Here is a 16166-nt window from a genome sequence, read left to right on the forward strand (position 1 = left end):
TGTATAATTGCTATGTAATAAGGACTGTGTATTTTTTTCATCTAAGTCACCATCAGAGAGCCGGTTACACAGCAAGTCCTCAGATAAGATTTGCTGAAAAGAATGGCAAGCACGGTCATATATATTTAGTAAAAGAAGACGCAAAAGGGGGCATGGATAAAGTTAATCATTAATAAATAGACAATACCTGACTGTAAATTTATTTCCTTTTAGTTATCACAGCAATTTGTAGCTAATACTGACTGAGAACTGGGAAAATGCTTAACTTCACTGACGTGACAGAGTTTATTCTTTTGGGACTAACCGGTCATCTGGAATGGCAAGTTGTCTTCTTCATAATTTTTCTGGTCGTCTATATCGTCACCATGGTGGGTAATATTGGCATGATCATATTAATTAAGGTCAGTCCACAGCTTAACAGCCCAATGTACTTTTTTCTCAGTCATTTGTCATTTGTTGATGTGTGTTTTTCTTCCAATGTCACCCCTAAAATGTTGGAAAATCTGTTATCGGAGACAAAAACTATTTCTTACGCTGGATGTTTGGTACAATGTTTCTTCTTTATTGCCCTCGTCCATGTAGAGATTTTTATTCTTGCTGTGATGGCCTTTGATAGATACATGGCCATTGGGAACCCTTTGCTCTATGGCAGCAAAATGTCAAGGGTTGTCTGCATTCGACTGATTTCCTTCCCTTACATATATGGTTTTCTGACTAGTCTGGCAGCAACCTTATGGACCTATGGCTTATACTTCTGTGGGAAAATTGAGATCAACCATTTCTACTGTGCAGACCCACCTCTCATCAAAATGGCCTGTGCAGGGACCTTTGTAAAAGAATATACAATGATCATACTTGCAGGCATTAATTTCACATATTCTCTGACTGTAGTTACCATTTCTTATGTGTTCATTCTCATTGCCATTCTACGGGTGCACTCAGCAGAAGGGAGGCGAAAGGCCTTTTCCACGTGTGGGTCCCACTTGACAGCAGTCATCATCTTTTATGGAACGCTTATTTTCATGTATCTCAGACGTCCTACAGAGGAGTCCATGGAACAGGGGAAAATGGTGGCTGTGTTTTATACCACAGTCATCCCCATGCTGAACCCCATGATCTACAGTCTGAGGAACAAGGATGTGAAAGAGGCTGTGAACAGAGTGATCAGCAGAGCATGTTTAACAAAATAAAATTTAGTTAATCTTGCCTTCTGTGTTTCATAAGCTTTTGTTCATCAGTAGATTATTGCTTAGTCCATAGTTAAGGACTTTTTACGAGAAGCTAAAAGATTTGTGCATTGAAAAGGAAACAGAAAGACTCAAATTCAGGGAAAAATAAGTAGATCTTCCCATCCTGTTGGTGTAAGTAGTCAGGATTATTTAAAAATTAAAATACTGATTAGTGGAAGAGTTCATTGGAGCAAAGCCCAGGGATCCTCCAATTGAAATTGTTCAAATACTTAGCTAGAATGAAGATTTTGGTTTTTCTTATTCCAATACACAGTGGGTGAATTTTGGAAATATTTATCAATTTGCCTATTTAGAGATAAATTGGAACAGGAAAAAATATCATACTTTATTCATTTCTAGCATGAGGACATGAAAAATGGTGGCCTCACAAATAGCTACAACATTGTGCGATGTTTCCTATTTTTTCAATGTAAAAGGTGGTTCTGTTCAAAAACCACTGCTTTCAAAACTGTAATCCTATTCTTTTTAATTGTTGTGTTTACAAGACAAAACACAGTGTCTCTATTTTAGAGATTCTCGTAACTTCCATGCTGCAACTAAGAGGTTGCCTCTGACTAGACTGTGCCCTTCTCACGGCCTTGCCAACCGTCTTCAGTCTGACTGAAGAGTGGGTAGAATTGGTGGATGGATGTGTCATTTTGAAAGCACAGCTCTCCAGATTTCCCTTAAGAAATGAAATTGATGTTCATGTGGAATATTTTGCACTTCTGTGCCTTAGATATGGTTCTTAAATATTTTAAAATAAGTTTTGTCTTTGAAAGAAATAAGATAAGGTGGTCTATTCGTCTTTCACAACAACGTGACCTACCATCATAATATTCACATAGTTTGGTTTCTCTTCTGTACCACATTTTACAAAGTACGAGCACGAGCCAACAAGTGTACAATTTGGACTTCCTTAAAGTCTCCATGTGCTCGGATAAATGAATAAATAAACTCCATTTTGGTGCAGAAAATACATAACTAAAGAAACACAACTCAGATGTTTAAGTTATACAATTAAGTACTTGTGAATTTATCTGAGAAGATGGAAATATAAAATGCGACTGATGCAATATGAGAATAAACATTCTTCTTTGTCCATTTTTAAGTTTTCAGTTTCCTCAAGGGAAACCAAAAATGCATATAAATTCATTTCCACATATTGTGCACATGTCTCATGGACACTACTTTAAAGCTATTTGAATATAAACAGATTGCTAATCAGATTAAATTATAATATTACTGTATTGCAATACTATAGTTGCAAATTTAAACCCTCTAAAAATTTAAGATCAAACTTACTTAATGTTACTTTTTGGGTGAGTTAAATGTAACTTTTTTCAGCCATACAATTAGTCACTGTTGTTTGGAGAACTCTTGATATGCCAAAGTAGTTGCTGATTACCAATACATTTCAAAATATGGGCTTAGATCATTTTAATAAATATTAAGTCTGTTAGCAGGTAGATTTAAATAATCTCTGTTACCTCTTTTTCTTTTTTCCAAAAGGTGAAATGCTTTCCCTACTTATTTTTTTTGGAGAGTTAGTGTTACATGAAGAATGATGATCTCATGGTCAATGGTTTAATCATGTTCTTGCTGTGAGTTTCCAAATTTCAAATTAGTGTCTGGGTGACCTTGGACAAGGCATGTTTTGTTATTCATGCTCCAGTTAATTTTTAGGTTGCAGTCTTTGGTATCCAAGGTCTCTCCTGGTTTAAAATTTCCTGAATCTACCTTCATTAGCAGAATTTGAATCAATTTTGTCATTTGCTGAAAATTCGGGGTATTTTTACAAAAACCTTTTAAAGATAGATCTTATTTTATATTTATTTCTACAGCTATCAACTTCATTATATTTCAGCAGCTCCAACATAAAGTGCATTTATTTCTGTCTCTTTGTCTTTATTGCTGTCTCTGTAACACACACACACACACACACACACACACATACACACATTCTTCTTTTCAAATCTGCATTTTCTTGAGAGCCTGAATTTTACTTCATAATAACATGGTGCCAATGAGTTCATCTGATGCACTTTCATCCTTATTAAGGGAGAAGGAATTCAGGATTTCTGAGTACTTGGGCATTGAAGAACACAGAAAGAAACATTGCCTTAGCACAATTCTGTTCTTTATTTTCCAGACTAAATTTAAGGAGCATTAGTTTGGAATTTAAATTTGGTAGAAAACTTAACCTCATAGTTTTTTTTTAGCATTGTTTTATTTTTCAACATAGAGATGATATTAGTCACAGTCCTATAGAGGTGGTGAGATCATACTTGGGACTGCTCAGAGGAACTGCACAAATCATTCCAACTTTTTTGAAGGCTGCCTTCGAGATGGACATTGTGCTGAGAGTTAGCCCTTTATTATCTGAGAACATCACATCGACCTGTAAGACAGTAGTCTCCCCATTCTGCAGATGAGTATGGGTGCTGAGGATTGTTACTGACCCAAGGACACATAGTTGAGGTGGTAGGGCCAAGGTCTGGTCACTGATATGTCTGATTTCAAAGTTGATGCTCTAATGACTCCCAGAGAAGCCTAAATTCAGTGAGACAAATTGTCCTACTTTGGTTGATTACTTCACGGGTGACCTATACTTGCATTCATTCTCCCAAGACATTTTCAAGTGATCTACGATTCTGAGAAATCTGACCTCTGTAAAATAACCATGAGATACATAGGACACACACTGCTGTGATCATCTGTCCTAAACAGTAGCTTATTAGAACTGTAGCACCACAGAAAAGAGAGTGATTGGCTGAAATTTTACTTGCTCCAAGCTAAGAATATTTCCATGAGATGTGTAATTGCCATGTGTGACCAAAACAGGGCAGACCCATGTGAAGATGAGAGAGCTGATACCATGATATTAAGAATTTGATTTAATTTATTATAAGAATTAGTCTTCTACTTAACACAGTTTCACTTCTCCTTCCCCTGAGATGTTTCTAGAACCTTAATCATTATTCCTTCCATAATTACTTGGACAATTCCTTGGAGAGAGGCTCTCAATGTTCAAAATTCTATTATAAATAAAGAGAAATTATCATACATTGTTCTCTTCTGCTGAAGGTAGGTCTGCAAATTGTGTCTCTTTGCAGTACATATTCACGCAGTCAAATCTTTTCATTTTTATGCCTGTCTAGAAGAAAAGACTGAGACCTTAGTTGTAGACTTCTTTGTTACCACAGGGTTTTGTTATGTGAAATTATATTACTGGGAAACATTCTTATTTCAATCCAAAATTAATTCAAAACTTCCTAAGAATGAGCTTTAGATTTTTATTCCTCAGTGTTTTAATCCTTTCTCTCAGTCATTGAAAAATAACCACTGATTTTCACACTATTCTTTTAAAATATATGTGGATGGAGTTGAGAAGATCGTGTCAGTGGGCATGACACAATATTATACCCAAAATGGTTATAAAATTCCTGAAACTCTAACAAACGTACATCTTTTTTATAAGTTACATATTCTATCGAGATTCCCAATTGTTTTGATGGGGATGCATACCTACATAGTACATTGGCTTTGTCCCTGAAGTCACTTGGTCATCTGCTCCTCAGGCTAAGGGCTCACCTAAAACATTTGAGGGGCAGGGAGAACCAGTGGTTTACTCCTTTACCTGCTCCTGCTCAAAGGCCATGCTACATTCTTCTAGTCCATCAAGGACGAACTGCTAAAGGATGTCTTTGTCATGTCTTGGAGGATAACCAAACTAAGCTTTATATGTGAAGAAATCGGCTAATAGGTCCTCAAGGAGGCAGCAATATAAGGTTACTAAAGGTAAACCCTGGAGTTAATTGGTTTGCATCCCAATCTGTTCATTTGGTAGATGTCTGACCTAGGAAGATCTTTCTAGCCTTTCAGTGCTTCAGTTTCCTCATTTGTAAAGTGACGATGCTAACAGGTTCTGTTTATAGGACCTTTGTGTGTGCTCAACGGAAGTTAGCTACTCTTATTAATACTATAAACTTCAGAGTGTTGCCACTGGAACAGTCTTAGAGAATTTTAATAATATTGAAATATTGTAATACATTATATGAAGCTGATCTAGAGATCAGTACTTTTTAAAAAAAGTCATGTGTGCAAATACTCCAATAATTGTTTTATGTAATACCTCAGCTAGGCATTTTAAAGAACTCCAAGATGAATGAGACAATCTGCACTCTGCTTCCCCTTATCTCTTGTCTTACGAGCATGCTGGACTTTGCCCCCACCTTCCTGTCCCTATAGTATCTCATTGATTATTTGTTTATTGCTTACTCCTTTTCAATAAGAATAGAGTAGGACACAAGGCAAAATTTTGTATACCTTGATCACTTTCATTTCCAGAATTTAGAATACTTCCAGATACAACAAACATATCTGACATATAATTGGCTTTGATGTTTGTGAACTGAAGGAATGTCAACAATTATGAACCAAGACCATTTATAAGTCAGGAATACACTGTCCAAACACCATTGTTATGGATTTGCTTAAATACCCAAGATGGTGCTTAATCCTACAGAGGTCCTTAAGAATTCGTGGTAAGTTTTTCCTTTTTGGAAGACATAAACTGAGTAAGTGTAGTTAGAGGAGAAAATATTGTTTGGGAATCTTTTCCTTGCAATGACATTAGATTTGAGTCTGAACAATAAAGCAAGAATTGATTGTTTCTGAAAATGAGTGGAATCTGAAATGAGACACAGTAGTTATTAAGACATGTCACCTGAACATTTCCTCATGGTATTGATCTATTAACGTAATTTTGATAATGGGTGCTAGGTCATTGCACCCATTGTCATTTCCTAATCTAATTATAACGCTGCTAGAGTATGTGCCGTTACGTCCCTGTTACCTCATCCTGCAAGTAGTAACAACCAAAAAGCATAATGTTTAGCTAAACGAAAAAAAAATGACTAAGAATTTCATACATTGAAAGCATATATCGTATGCTGGCATATGTAGGACAAATATGTCAATAACCAGATTGTAAGACCAATGTACAAGTTCATATTCGATAGGATCTAGCCATTCCCTTACAATTCTCATCTGACTTCAGTCATATACCTGCCCTGTGACTTTAACATTAGTGTACTAATCTAGCAAAATATAAACGTCTAATTTTAATAACATATGTTAACAATGAATGTAACAGAAAATATTGATAAATATTGATAGTAATGATCCATAAGACTAATTAAAGGAAATGATTATTCCTGTATATTCTTATTGTGGAAATTTTACAAAATCTGCACTGATTTTTAAATTATTTGGATTAGAATAAGAATAAATGTGCTTCAAAAGCTTCAAAAGTAAAACAAATCCACTCTTGTTTTTTGTTGTTGTTTGTTCTCCATAGGCAACATAGACTGGTTCTATGTCAGGACCATGCCAAATTTCACGGATGTGACAGAATTTATTCTTCTGGGGTTGACCAGCCGTGGGGAGCTTCAAGTTCTCTTTTTTGTGGTGTTCCTAGTCGTTTACATGATGACTCTGTTAGGGAACATTGGTATGATCATTTTGATCAGCGTCAGTCCCCAGCTTCAGAGCCCGATGTACTTCTTCTTGAGTCATTTGTCTTTTGTGGATGTATGGTTCTCTTCTAATGTCACCCCCAAAATGCTAGAAAACTTATTATCAAAGACAAAAACCATTTCCTATGAGGGATGTTTGGTGCAATGCTACTTTTTCATTGCCCTCGTCCACGTGGAGGTCTATATCTTAGCAGTGATGGCCTTTGATCGCTATATGGCCATATGCAATCCATTGCTTTATGGCAGTAAAATGTCCCGGACTGTCTGTGTTCGGCTCATCTCTGTGCCTTACGTCTATGGATTTTCTGTTAGTTTAATATGCACACTGTGGACATATGGCTTATACTTCTGTGGAAACTTTGAAATTAACCACTTCTACTGTGCAGACCCTCCTCTCATCAAGATTGCCTGTGGGGGGGTCTACATCAAGGAATACACGATGATAGTTATTGCTGGAATTAACTTCACATATTCCCTTTCAGTGGTCCTTGTCTCCTACACCCTCATTGTAGTGGCCGTGCTGCGCATGCGCTCTGCTGATGGGCGAAGGAAGGCATTCTCCACATGCGGGTCCCACCTGACAGCTGTTACCATGTTTTATGGGACTCTCATATTCATGTATCTCAGGCGGCCCACTGAAGAGTCCGTGGAGCAAGGGAAAATGGTGGCTGTGTTTTATACCACAGTCATTCCCATGCTAAATTCCATCATCTACAGTTTGAGAAACAAGGATGTAAAAGAGGCAGTCAACAAAGCCATCATCAAGGCAAACTTGGGGCAATGAAACTGAAGTAGACATTTTTGTGGTATGTTGTTACTAATTACTAATGTCCAGGCATAAAAGTCCTAGCTGAAAAGGATTTTCTAAAGGCAACTCTTACCTACAATAAAAGGTCCAATCTAACACAGTGACACATTACCCCATGAATGGACTCTAATTACTAAGCCTGCTTTATCTTACATAGCCGACCATGTTATTAAAATTGACATTAGTGTCATTTACAGTGTATATAAAACTGCTAAGTGTAGTCACTGGAGGAACTCATAAGAAGTTAGATAAATAAATGTTAATTTGGAGGTACCTTTGCTAGAGTTGAACATGATTTCCTAGGATATTTTCTCTATACCATGCTTCTTCACATAGGATTCATAAGAGATATATAATTTCATGAGGAAACGAGTAAGAATTCATTTATTTTCCATGACTACAGGATGTTGTTAGATTCTGGTTTACCAAAAAATTGTTCTATAATGTTTACACCTACATGGATCTTTGAAAATGAAATTATATTGAGAATCTTCAGTTAGTGTCTCAGCATGATCTTAAGTCTTGTCCTCAATATGTGTTGTTAAATGTTAACAATGTTTCTGTTTCAATAACCTGTTTAATCCTCTAATTCTACTCTTTGCTTTGGATTCTAGTGCAAATTTCATGATGTTAAAAGGGTGAAATGCTTACAATCAAAGATTTTCCTATCTTAATAATAATAAAAAAGAACTAGTATGAGTTTTCTGGTATTTAAAATCTGACCTTGGGCCATAGGACTTTGCCCTATTAAACCTTTGGTTGATAGTATTTGAAATTTGCTTGATTCCAGTTTCTTATCACTAGAATTACATTCCTTGGTTCTGTATTTAGCAACTTAACTCAAATTCTTAGTGCCTGAAGTGGATTGACCAGATAGGAAGCACCATTGAACTAAATGCTGTTGTACTGGGCATGCATTCAAATTTGATCAATACTATTAAAAATGGTTTATCATTGGGTCTCATTAAAAATATTAAAAAGTTCACTGACCAATTTATCTAATTCGGTGTATCAACAGCATACTTAATTCACATTCTATTCTTAGTACAGGTCCTGATGAGTGAGTTTATTCCTGTGTAAATGCTAACCAATGAAAAGGGGTGCACAACTGAATGCACAGCAAGACTCTAAGAAGTATTATATGGTTGTGATAATACCATTGGCAAAATGGACTAATTCAGACACAGAGAATATTGCTATTCAGACTAATGTACTAATTAATCACTGGCTATTTTCCCTGAGAATGGATCTGAGGAAACGCAGATCATGAGGGGAGGAGAGCTCTCTTTCATAAGTTTAGATTCTGAGCAGCAGTAAAGAGTACCATTGTTTAGTTTTGCAAACTATGTTAACAAAGTATTTTTCTTTAATGTTTTTAAACAATCATGGCTGCCACATTCCACCTCTGTGTTGTTGGAGATTCTTAGAGGAGAGAGGGCCGTTGTAAGCAGGTCATTGTAATTGTGTTCCATTTGGTTTACTCATTCACTGTAACTCCAAGGGGAAAGTAATTTCCTCACCTGGTCAGTCTGAAGCCGAAATCAATCAAAGGAGAAGTAAAGTGGGAGAAACCCATTCATGGTTTATAAGCAGTTGTCCACTTCCATTCACCCATGTCTCTCGTCACCTGGTTATAAAAAGGGATCCAGTCCAACCTCTCCAGTCCAGAAATGCCCTCCATCCCCCTTGCAATCACCTGTTGATATGGAGATGCACTACTTCTCTCCACCCCTTGAAAACATCTATTGATACGGAGATGCACTAAGGCCAGGCAAGAGATTCTGGAAATATTGCAATTTTATCCATATTCACTCATTCAGAATGGTTACAGATATTATATTAGACGCTAAGAGTGCTGAATTGTTGAAGATAAATTCATCCAATGGTATCTCAGGATTTGATCATGTCAGATTGAAAGTCTACACTGTGTATATAAGTCAAACCCAGGCAAGTCCTAACATACTGGCAGACTTTCAGGCAAAAGTGGTATTTGCACTGGAGCCTGGTGAACATCACAAAAAAGAATCAGGATTGATAATGTGTCCTTATTTCTTTTTAATGGGCTTAGGATATTGCTCTCCCAAACTGGCACCACCTTTTTGCCCTGTGCCCTTCTCCTCAGAACCTCATGCAATATTCCCACACTTACAGGATGCCACAAATCACCTGTGGCTAGTAGCTTGGACTACTGGAATTTTTGCCTTGATTGTACATTAATTGCCTTAATCACCCTTCTCTGACATATCAACTCTCTGAGTCTCAGTAACTCATATCAAAATTTAAATATGTATTTTGATTACTAATTGATTGATATCAGCTTCCTCTACCAAACTGTTCAACACTATCTGGCAGGAAATATATTTGTTTTTGCTCCCAGGAATGCTTCACAATATCAAGCATGTGGGTGGTAGACACTGAATATTTGAATTTGAGTGAAAAACACAAATCTACTGTATTACAGTTGAAAGCTTAAGTGAGTGTGAGATCACACTGCTTTATAACAATGTCCCAACACAACATCCCAACACAAAGCTATATTCTTGGAATCTGACAGCAACCATGTTTATTATTTGGTTTTAAGCTTCCCCCTTCTGCCTGCAAAATCACTGTTATGTCCTCATATCCCCCAAAATTCAAAGGACCTTTGAGAAACACAGCTTTGTTTAGGAAATTAAAGGAGAGGTCTGCACTTTTGCTTTGATAGGGTAACAGAAAAGGAGTATGGCTTTCTCAAAGCTAAGCTGATTCTCAGATCTGCATAGTGAAAAAAGACAACTTTTCAAAGGACATGATAATTGTGTAATTTCAGGGAGTGACTACTAGTGAATCTGCAGGTGGTCAGAGGTGGAGTGAGGAATGATGTTCAGCAGACTGGGTACAGCTGAGGAGCAGGCCATTCATTGCAGGAAATGACCTGAGGATGTACAACCAACTTAATCCTCACCTTCCTTGCTCTCTTCCTGTCCTCTACCACTGCACTGACCAGAAACGTATCTGAAGGGAACAGCTAAAATTTATTATCAGCCGAATAGGGAGTATTTGGGTCGAAGCTATCAGAGTCACATGCTTAAACAACAGCAATGTGTCAAAAATCTAAATTCTACTCCTTTAAAATTTTCATCTTACTACACACTATATGAAAAATGGAACTCATGTACAAAAAAATTGTTCTCATATAAAGGATGGTAAAAATGAATTTACTTTACAAAAAATTTAAAAAAAAAACATTTCTACATGTGACATCATGCATTCCCAGTCAGACATTGTTTCTTATCAATTTTTAAAATTTGTAAGAAGCAGGAACATAACATTTTTCAATTGCTTTCTTCAAGGCGTTTTTTACCTCTCGATTCCTCAAACTGTAGATCATGGGGTTCAGCATAGGAATGATGATTGTGTAGAACACAGAGGCCATTTTGTCTGTGTCAAGGGAATGGCTTGACTTGGGCTGCAGATACATGAAGATCAGAGTCCCATAGAATACAGTCACAGCGGTCAGATGAGAGGCACACGTTGAGAAAGCTTTACACCTGCCTTCTGCAGATTGTATTCTCAAGATGGCAGCCACAATGTATAAGTAAGAAATAAGGACAGTGGTCAAAGAGATGGTCATGTTGAACCCAGAAGAGATGAAAATCAAGATCTCCTTGAGGCTAGTGTCTGAGCAGGCAAGGGCCATCAGAGGGATATCGTCACAATAGAAGTGATTGATGATATTGGGGCCACAATAGATCAATTGGAAAGTAACTACCGTGTGGAGCAAAGCACCAAAAAAGCTGTATAAGTAGGGGCCCATGACCAGCTGCACACACACCTTTTGGGACATGGTCACCAGGTAGAGAAGAGGACTGCAGATGGCTACATAGCGGTCATAAGCCATGACTGCAAGAAGGAACATCTCTGAAATCAAGAAGTTCAGGAAAAAGCCCAGCTGTGTTGCACATGCATAGAAAGATATAGACTTGTGCTTGGTCAGAAGGGTCTCCAGGAACTTGGGGGCTATTGACGAGGAGTAGCATAGGTCTACAAAGGCCAGGTTACTGAGAAAAAAGTACATGGGTGTGTGAAGTCGAGAATCCAGACAGATTAATGAAATTATCCCAAGGTTTCCTACCAAAGTTAGGGTGTATACCACTAAAATGAGCAGAAAGAGAAGGATTTCAATCTCTCTTTGGACTGAAAAGCCCAAAAGAATGAATTCCATCACCGTGGTGCTATTCCTTTCAGCCATTTATCCCAGTCTCTCAACTGCCAAAAAAAAGACAAGATAGGACCAGATACAAGTTATTGAAACTAAGGAATTGTCATCAGATGCCAACTCTTATGTGTTTTACCCTGAGACATTATAGATCATTCAAGTAGAATATCAGAACAAACAAATATCCTATTTCAAAACTCTCTTCTCTGCTTATTTATAATTTTAAGAGGCCAAAAATTGAGGGCCAATAAAAAAGAAATCAACATTGAAGTCTACATAGTAAAGATAAACTATAAAAACTCTTTATATGTTCGTAAAGATGTGTAAAATTTCGGCTTTAGATCATTTTAAATTATATTGGATAAGAAGAAGAAAACAAGTTTTTAAATTTTCTGCTACCTCATTTTCTTCTTGGTGGAACAAAATCTTAATGTAACTAATTTATCTTTTTTGCATAGATATTTTTTCCCCATTTTAATTAACATACATTATGCTAAATAAAAAGTTAAGCAGGATATTTAATGGGGGAGAAAACTGGACCATTAAGCATTTCTACATGCAGATCAAGCAAATTTTGAATTTGTATGTAGTTAATTCATTTTCAAATACTGCTTTCTAAAAATTAAAAAAATATATACACTTCTGAGTAAGGCTAGAATATATATATTCTAGAATACATGTGTATATTTAAAGTATAGCTCTTTAAAATGTCCTATAGCATTCTATTTTAATTACTTCCAACATTTATAATCAGAATGTTTTCTACCATCTCTTGATAAATTTTCAGCTAAAACCATCCTATAAGTATCTGCTTTTAAAAGGTTGTCATCTCTTTGAAAAGAAAAAAAATAATTTTTCAGAACTAATACTCCTATCATATGATGTTTGTAAAGTTATCATCAGTAGAGTAATAGCCTTTATGTCCACAATTGTGAATGTCAGTATTGCTTCCTGGTTCATGTTTAAGGGTCCAAGTTGTCAGTCAGTCTACAACCTGGACAGTTATAGGATGAAGATGCAGAGAAATTAGATAGAGCCAGATCATGGCAGTCTCCATCAGGTGTTAGAAGTAACTTCCCCTCATTTGGATTCCATATTCATAGGGAGCAAAAAAATCTATGTTTTCTTCCAATTGCCATTATCTTCAAGGAGTCCCCTTAGACCCTTCCTCCTTTACCTCCACAGTCAGAATCCATCGTATTTCTCTATATGTAACTTGTCTATGGTAATTACAATCTAGGTGGTGTGGTTATTGGGAGTTACGTATCTCTATCCCTGAGACTGTGAGAACTAACTTGGATTTTTGAAGTAAAGTAAAAGATGAAAAGTTATCACCATATCAAATACACACAAAAAATTACACATATAAAATAAAGAGAATAATCTCCTTTCCTCCTCAAACACATTTCCCAAAGAGAAACTTTTTTTTAATAGTTTGGAATGAGTGGTCAGAAAATCTGCCATTTAATTTTCTCTTCTTAATTTATTGATTCAACTTAATATTATAAATGGTACCAAATGCATTCTCCAAATACACACACACACACACACACACACACACATATACACATATTTACATATACAAACACATATACATACGTCTATACATAAAATCTGACACAAAACCTTTTTTCCCCCATCCATTTACTTTTTCCTTGGTGGAACCAAAACTTTCCTTGTGAGAAGTGTGCTTGGGTGGAATTGCTGAACTGGCTTCTCATGTCTATCAGTCCTTAAAAGGGTTCTGTGTGTAAAATAAAAGGGAAATGAGGAAGTATTGACTTAGCCAGCGTTTGCCCACCTCCAGATATTGGATCACTGTGGATGTTTGAGACTTGGAAAGTCTGGGTACTGGGTTACTTTTCTTTGCACATGCACTGATCATGCTCATTTTCCTTTCTCATAAAGCCATAAAAAAAGGAAACAACCCCCCCCCCCCACAAAACCTACATGGTCTGCTCCATTTCTAACTCTGAAAAGACCTGCTCCCATTTTTGTATATTCCTTTAGCTTATGAACGTCTCTTTGATACACATTCTTTTTGAACCATCACAAATTTTCTCCTGGAAGACACACATAAATGCTCTTCTTCCACAGGAGTGGGCTTCTGAAGTTTTACAAACGGATAAAAAATATTCTGTTCTGAAGGAAGCCGAAGCCTCAGGGAGCTGCTGGGGGAAAGGTTTTATTTTGGGAAAGTTAAGAGGGTTATTTCATTCTTAGATGTCAGCTTCAACTGGTTGGAGCAGAGTGTGACTGGATCGTCTATTTTCTTTTTAATGCAGAAAATTTGAATGACTTGGAGGAGAAAGATGATGGAAATGATCAGCTGTATGTGGTGACCTACCCGGTTGTGAAAGAAATCTTCCTGTGAACATTTCCATAGGAGTCTCCTTACAGTGACTCTCTCAGACAATGAGGGTATGTGAATGTGCTTTTTATAGTGGTGTTTCTATTCCCAAGAGCTAATTCCCAATGTTCCCCAGACGAGACTGCCCCAAGATCGCTACGCCTCCCAGGCACAACTATGATTTGAAAGTTCCAGTTAGATAAATAAATATTACCCTTTAGAAACAAAGGTGACATAACATTAAGTCATATTAATCTTACCATGGAATCACTAGATTATACAATCCAATTAGATTATACAATCCAACTTGTATAAATAAAACAAAGCAAAAACAAATGGCGAATAATTTAAATATCACAACCACTTCCAATGTAATATCATTTGTTTACAATTGTCCCTTTCCCTGAGACCTTGTTAGTCAAAGGAATCCTGATTTAATCATGTGTTTCGCTACCTCCTTACCAAGAGTATTTTATATTTAGAAGTCATAGTTTTTAAGCAAATTGGTTTATTTTTCCCTTTGCTAAGTGGGAACATGAAAACAATAACAAATCCTCTTTATTTTCATCCTACAGAGCTAACATTTAACTTTTTAAAATCACATGGCTTTAGAGACACAGGGGCAGAAGACGGCCGCGGAATGACGGCAGCAGAGACTGGAGGGATGCATCTGCTGGCCAAGGGACACCAGGGATGCTGGCACCCAGAAGCCAGAGAGACAAGGAAAATTTCTCTACTGCTTTCAAAGGGAGGCATGGCTCTGCTGACATCTTGCCTAGGACTTCTTGTCCCTAGAATTGTGATTTCAAAGGGAGGCATGGCTCTGCTGACATCTTGCCTAGGACTTCTTGTCCCTAGAATTGTGAGAGAATATCTTTTTCTTGTTTTAAGCTACCCAAAAATCAAGGAAATGAATAGAGTTGGTGCTGGAATTTGGGTGCTGTTCTACCACATACATATAAATGTGGAAGTGGCTTTGGGATTAGATAATGTTGGTTCACAGATGGAGAAAAATTTTCTGCAAGACTCATAGCCCAAGTTTCACTCATAACTGACTTAGATGAGATTTGGGATTTTGAACTGATGACATTTTGGACTTAGTAGATGCTAGAATGATTGAGACTCTGAGGGCTATTGGAAAGAAGTGATTGTATTTTACTTCATGGTCATGAACTTTGAGGGGGCCAGAGAGCAGACTTTATGGGTTGAATTGTGTCCTCCTCAAAGATATCTTGAAGTGCAAACACCCAGTACCTCAGAATGTGATCTTATTTGGTAATAGGATCATTGCAATTGTCCTTAGTTAAGATGTTTTTATGGGAGAGTAGAGTGAGTTCTTATTCCAGTCTTATTGATGTCCTTATAAAAAGGGGAAATGGGTTAAAGACACAAAGGGAAATGTTCTTATGTGATGACAGAGATTGAGACTGGAGTGATGTATCTTCAAGCCGAAGAACACCAAGGACTGTTCATAAAAAAACAGAAGCCAGAAGACACAAGGAAGAATTCTTACTTACAGGGCTCAAGGGAAACAGGGACCTGCTGACACCTTGATTTCAGAGTTCTAGCTTCCAGAATTGTGAAAGAATAAATTTCTGTTGCTTTGATTTACCTTGTTTATGCTATTGTATTATAGCAGGCCTATAACACTAACACAGTTGGGAAACATGAATCAAAGTTTTAACTGTTTTCAAAATGAGATTGCTGTGTGTTTTATTGCCTACTGCAGTCCTCAGAAATGTGCAGCTGACTCAGGAGCCCCCAGAAATAGGAGAGTGAAGGTAACTGTTTTTCTGGTGGGATATCTGTGCCCTATACTAATCAGTAAAAATAAGGGGTTCGTAAGATTCAACTCAATTAGTCAATTGTTTCTTCTACCATGTAAATTTCTCAGTGGTTTCACCTTTGTAAATTTTTCTAGGAACAGGTAATATAGATAAATATATATTATATATATATTTTAAAGTTGGTTAAGGATAAAATACTTGCACTAGGATATAACATTTGCAAAGAGGTTTTATGCTATTCATTCCAAATATGG

General features: G+C 36.8%; 2 protein-coding genes and 1 pseudogene across 3 annotated transcripts; 2 read left to right on the forward strand and 1 right to left on the reverse strand.

Moving 5' to 3' along the window:
* Positions 1–257: 257 nt before the first annotated feature.
* On the forward strand, positions 258–1190 carry LOC108396690 (olfactory receptor 5M3). Its single transcript, XM_017659650.3, has one exon. It carries the CDS (start codon positions 258–260, stop codon positions 1188–1190), a length of 933 nt encoding a protein of 310 aa, XP_017515139.3.
* Positions 1191–6617: 5427 nt separating this feature from the next.
* On the forward strand, positions 6618–7637 carry LOC108396689 (olfactory receptor 5M9). 2 transcript variants are annotated; one of them, XM_017659649.2, is made up of 2 exons: positions 6621–7514; positions 7620–7637. In XM_017659649.2, the coding sequence occupies exons 1-2, from the start codon at positions 6621–6623 to the stop codon at positions 7635–7637; spliced, it is 912 nt and encodes a 303-aa protein (XP_017515138.2). The 2 variants fall into 2 exon arrangements, with proteins under 2 accessions (XP_036852715.2, XP_017515138.2); XM_036996820.2 differs by lacking the exon at positions 7620–7637 and having other exon boundaries at positions 6618–7553.
* Positions 7638–10850: 3213 nt separating this feature from the next.
* Positions 10851–11808, reverse strand: LOC108396686 (olfactory receptor 8U3-like; annotated as a pseudogene).
* Between the last annotated feature and the right edge of the window lie 4358 nt (positions 11809–16166).

This window comes from Manis javanica, chromosome 11 (assembly GCF_040802235.1).
Source record: "Manis javanica isolate MJ-LG chromosome 11, MJ_LKY, whole genome shotgun sequence".
NCBI lineage: Eukaryota > Metazoa > Chordata > Mammalia > Pholidota > Manidae > Manis > Manis javanica.

Bases quoted from the DNA above. Each gene is read 5' to 3' on its own strand.
- LOC108396690 (XM_017659650.3), top strand. From the start codon at position 258: ATGCTTAACTTCACTGACGTGACAGAGTTTATTCTTTTGGGACTAACC.
- LOC108396689 (XM_036996820.2), top strand. From the start codon at position 6,621: ATGCCAAATTTCACGGATGTGACAGAATTTATTCTTCTGGGGTTGACC.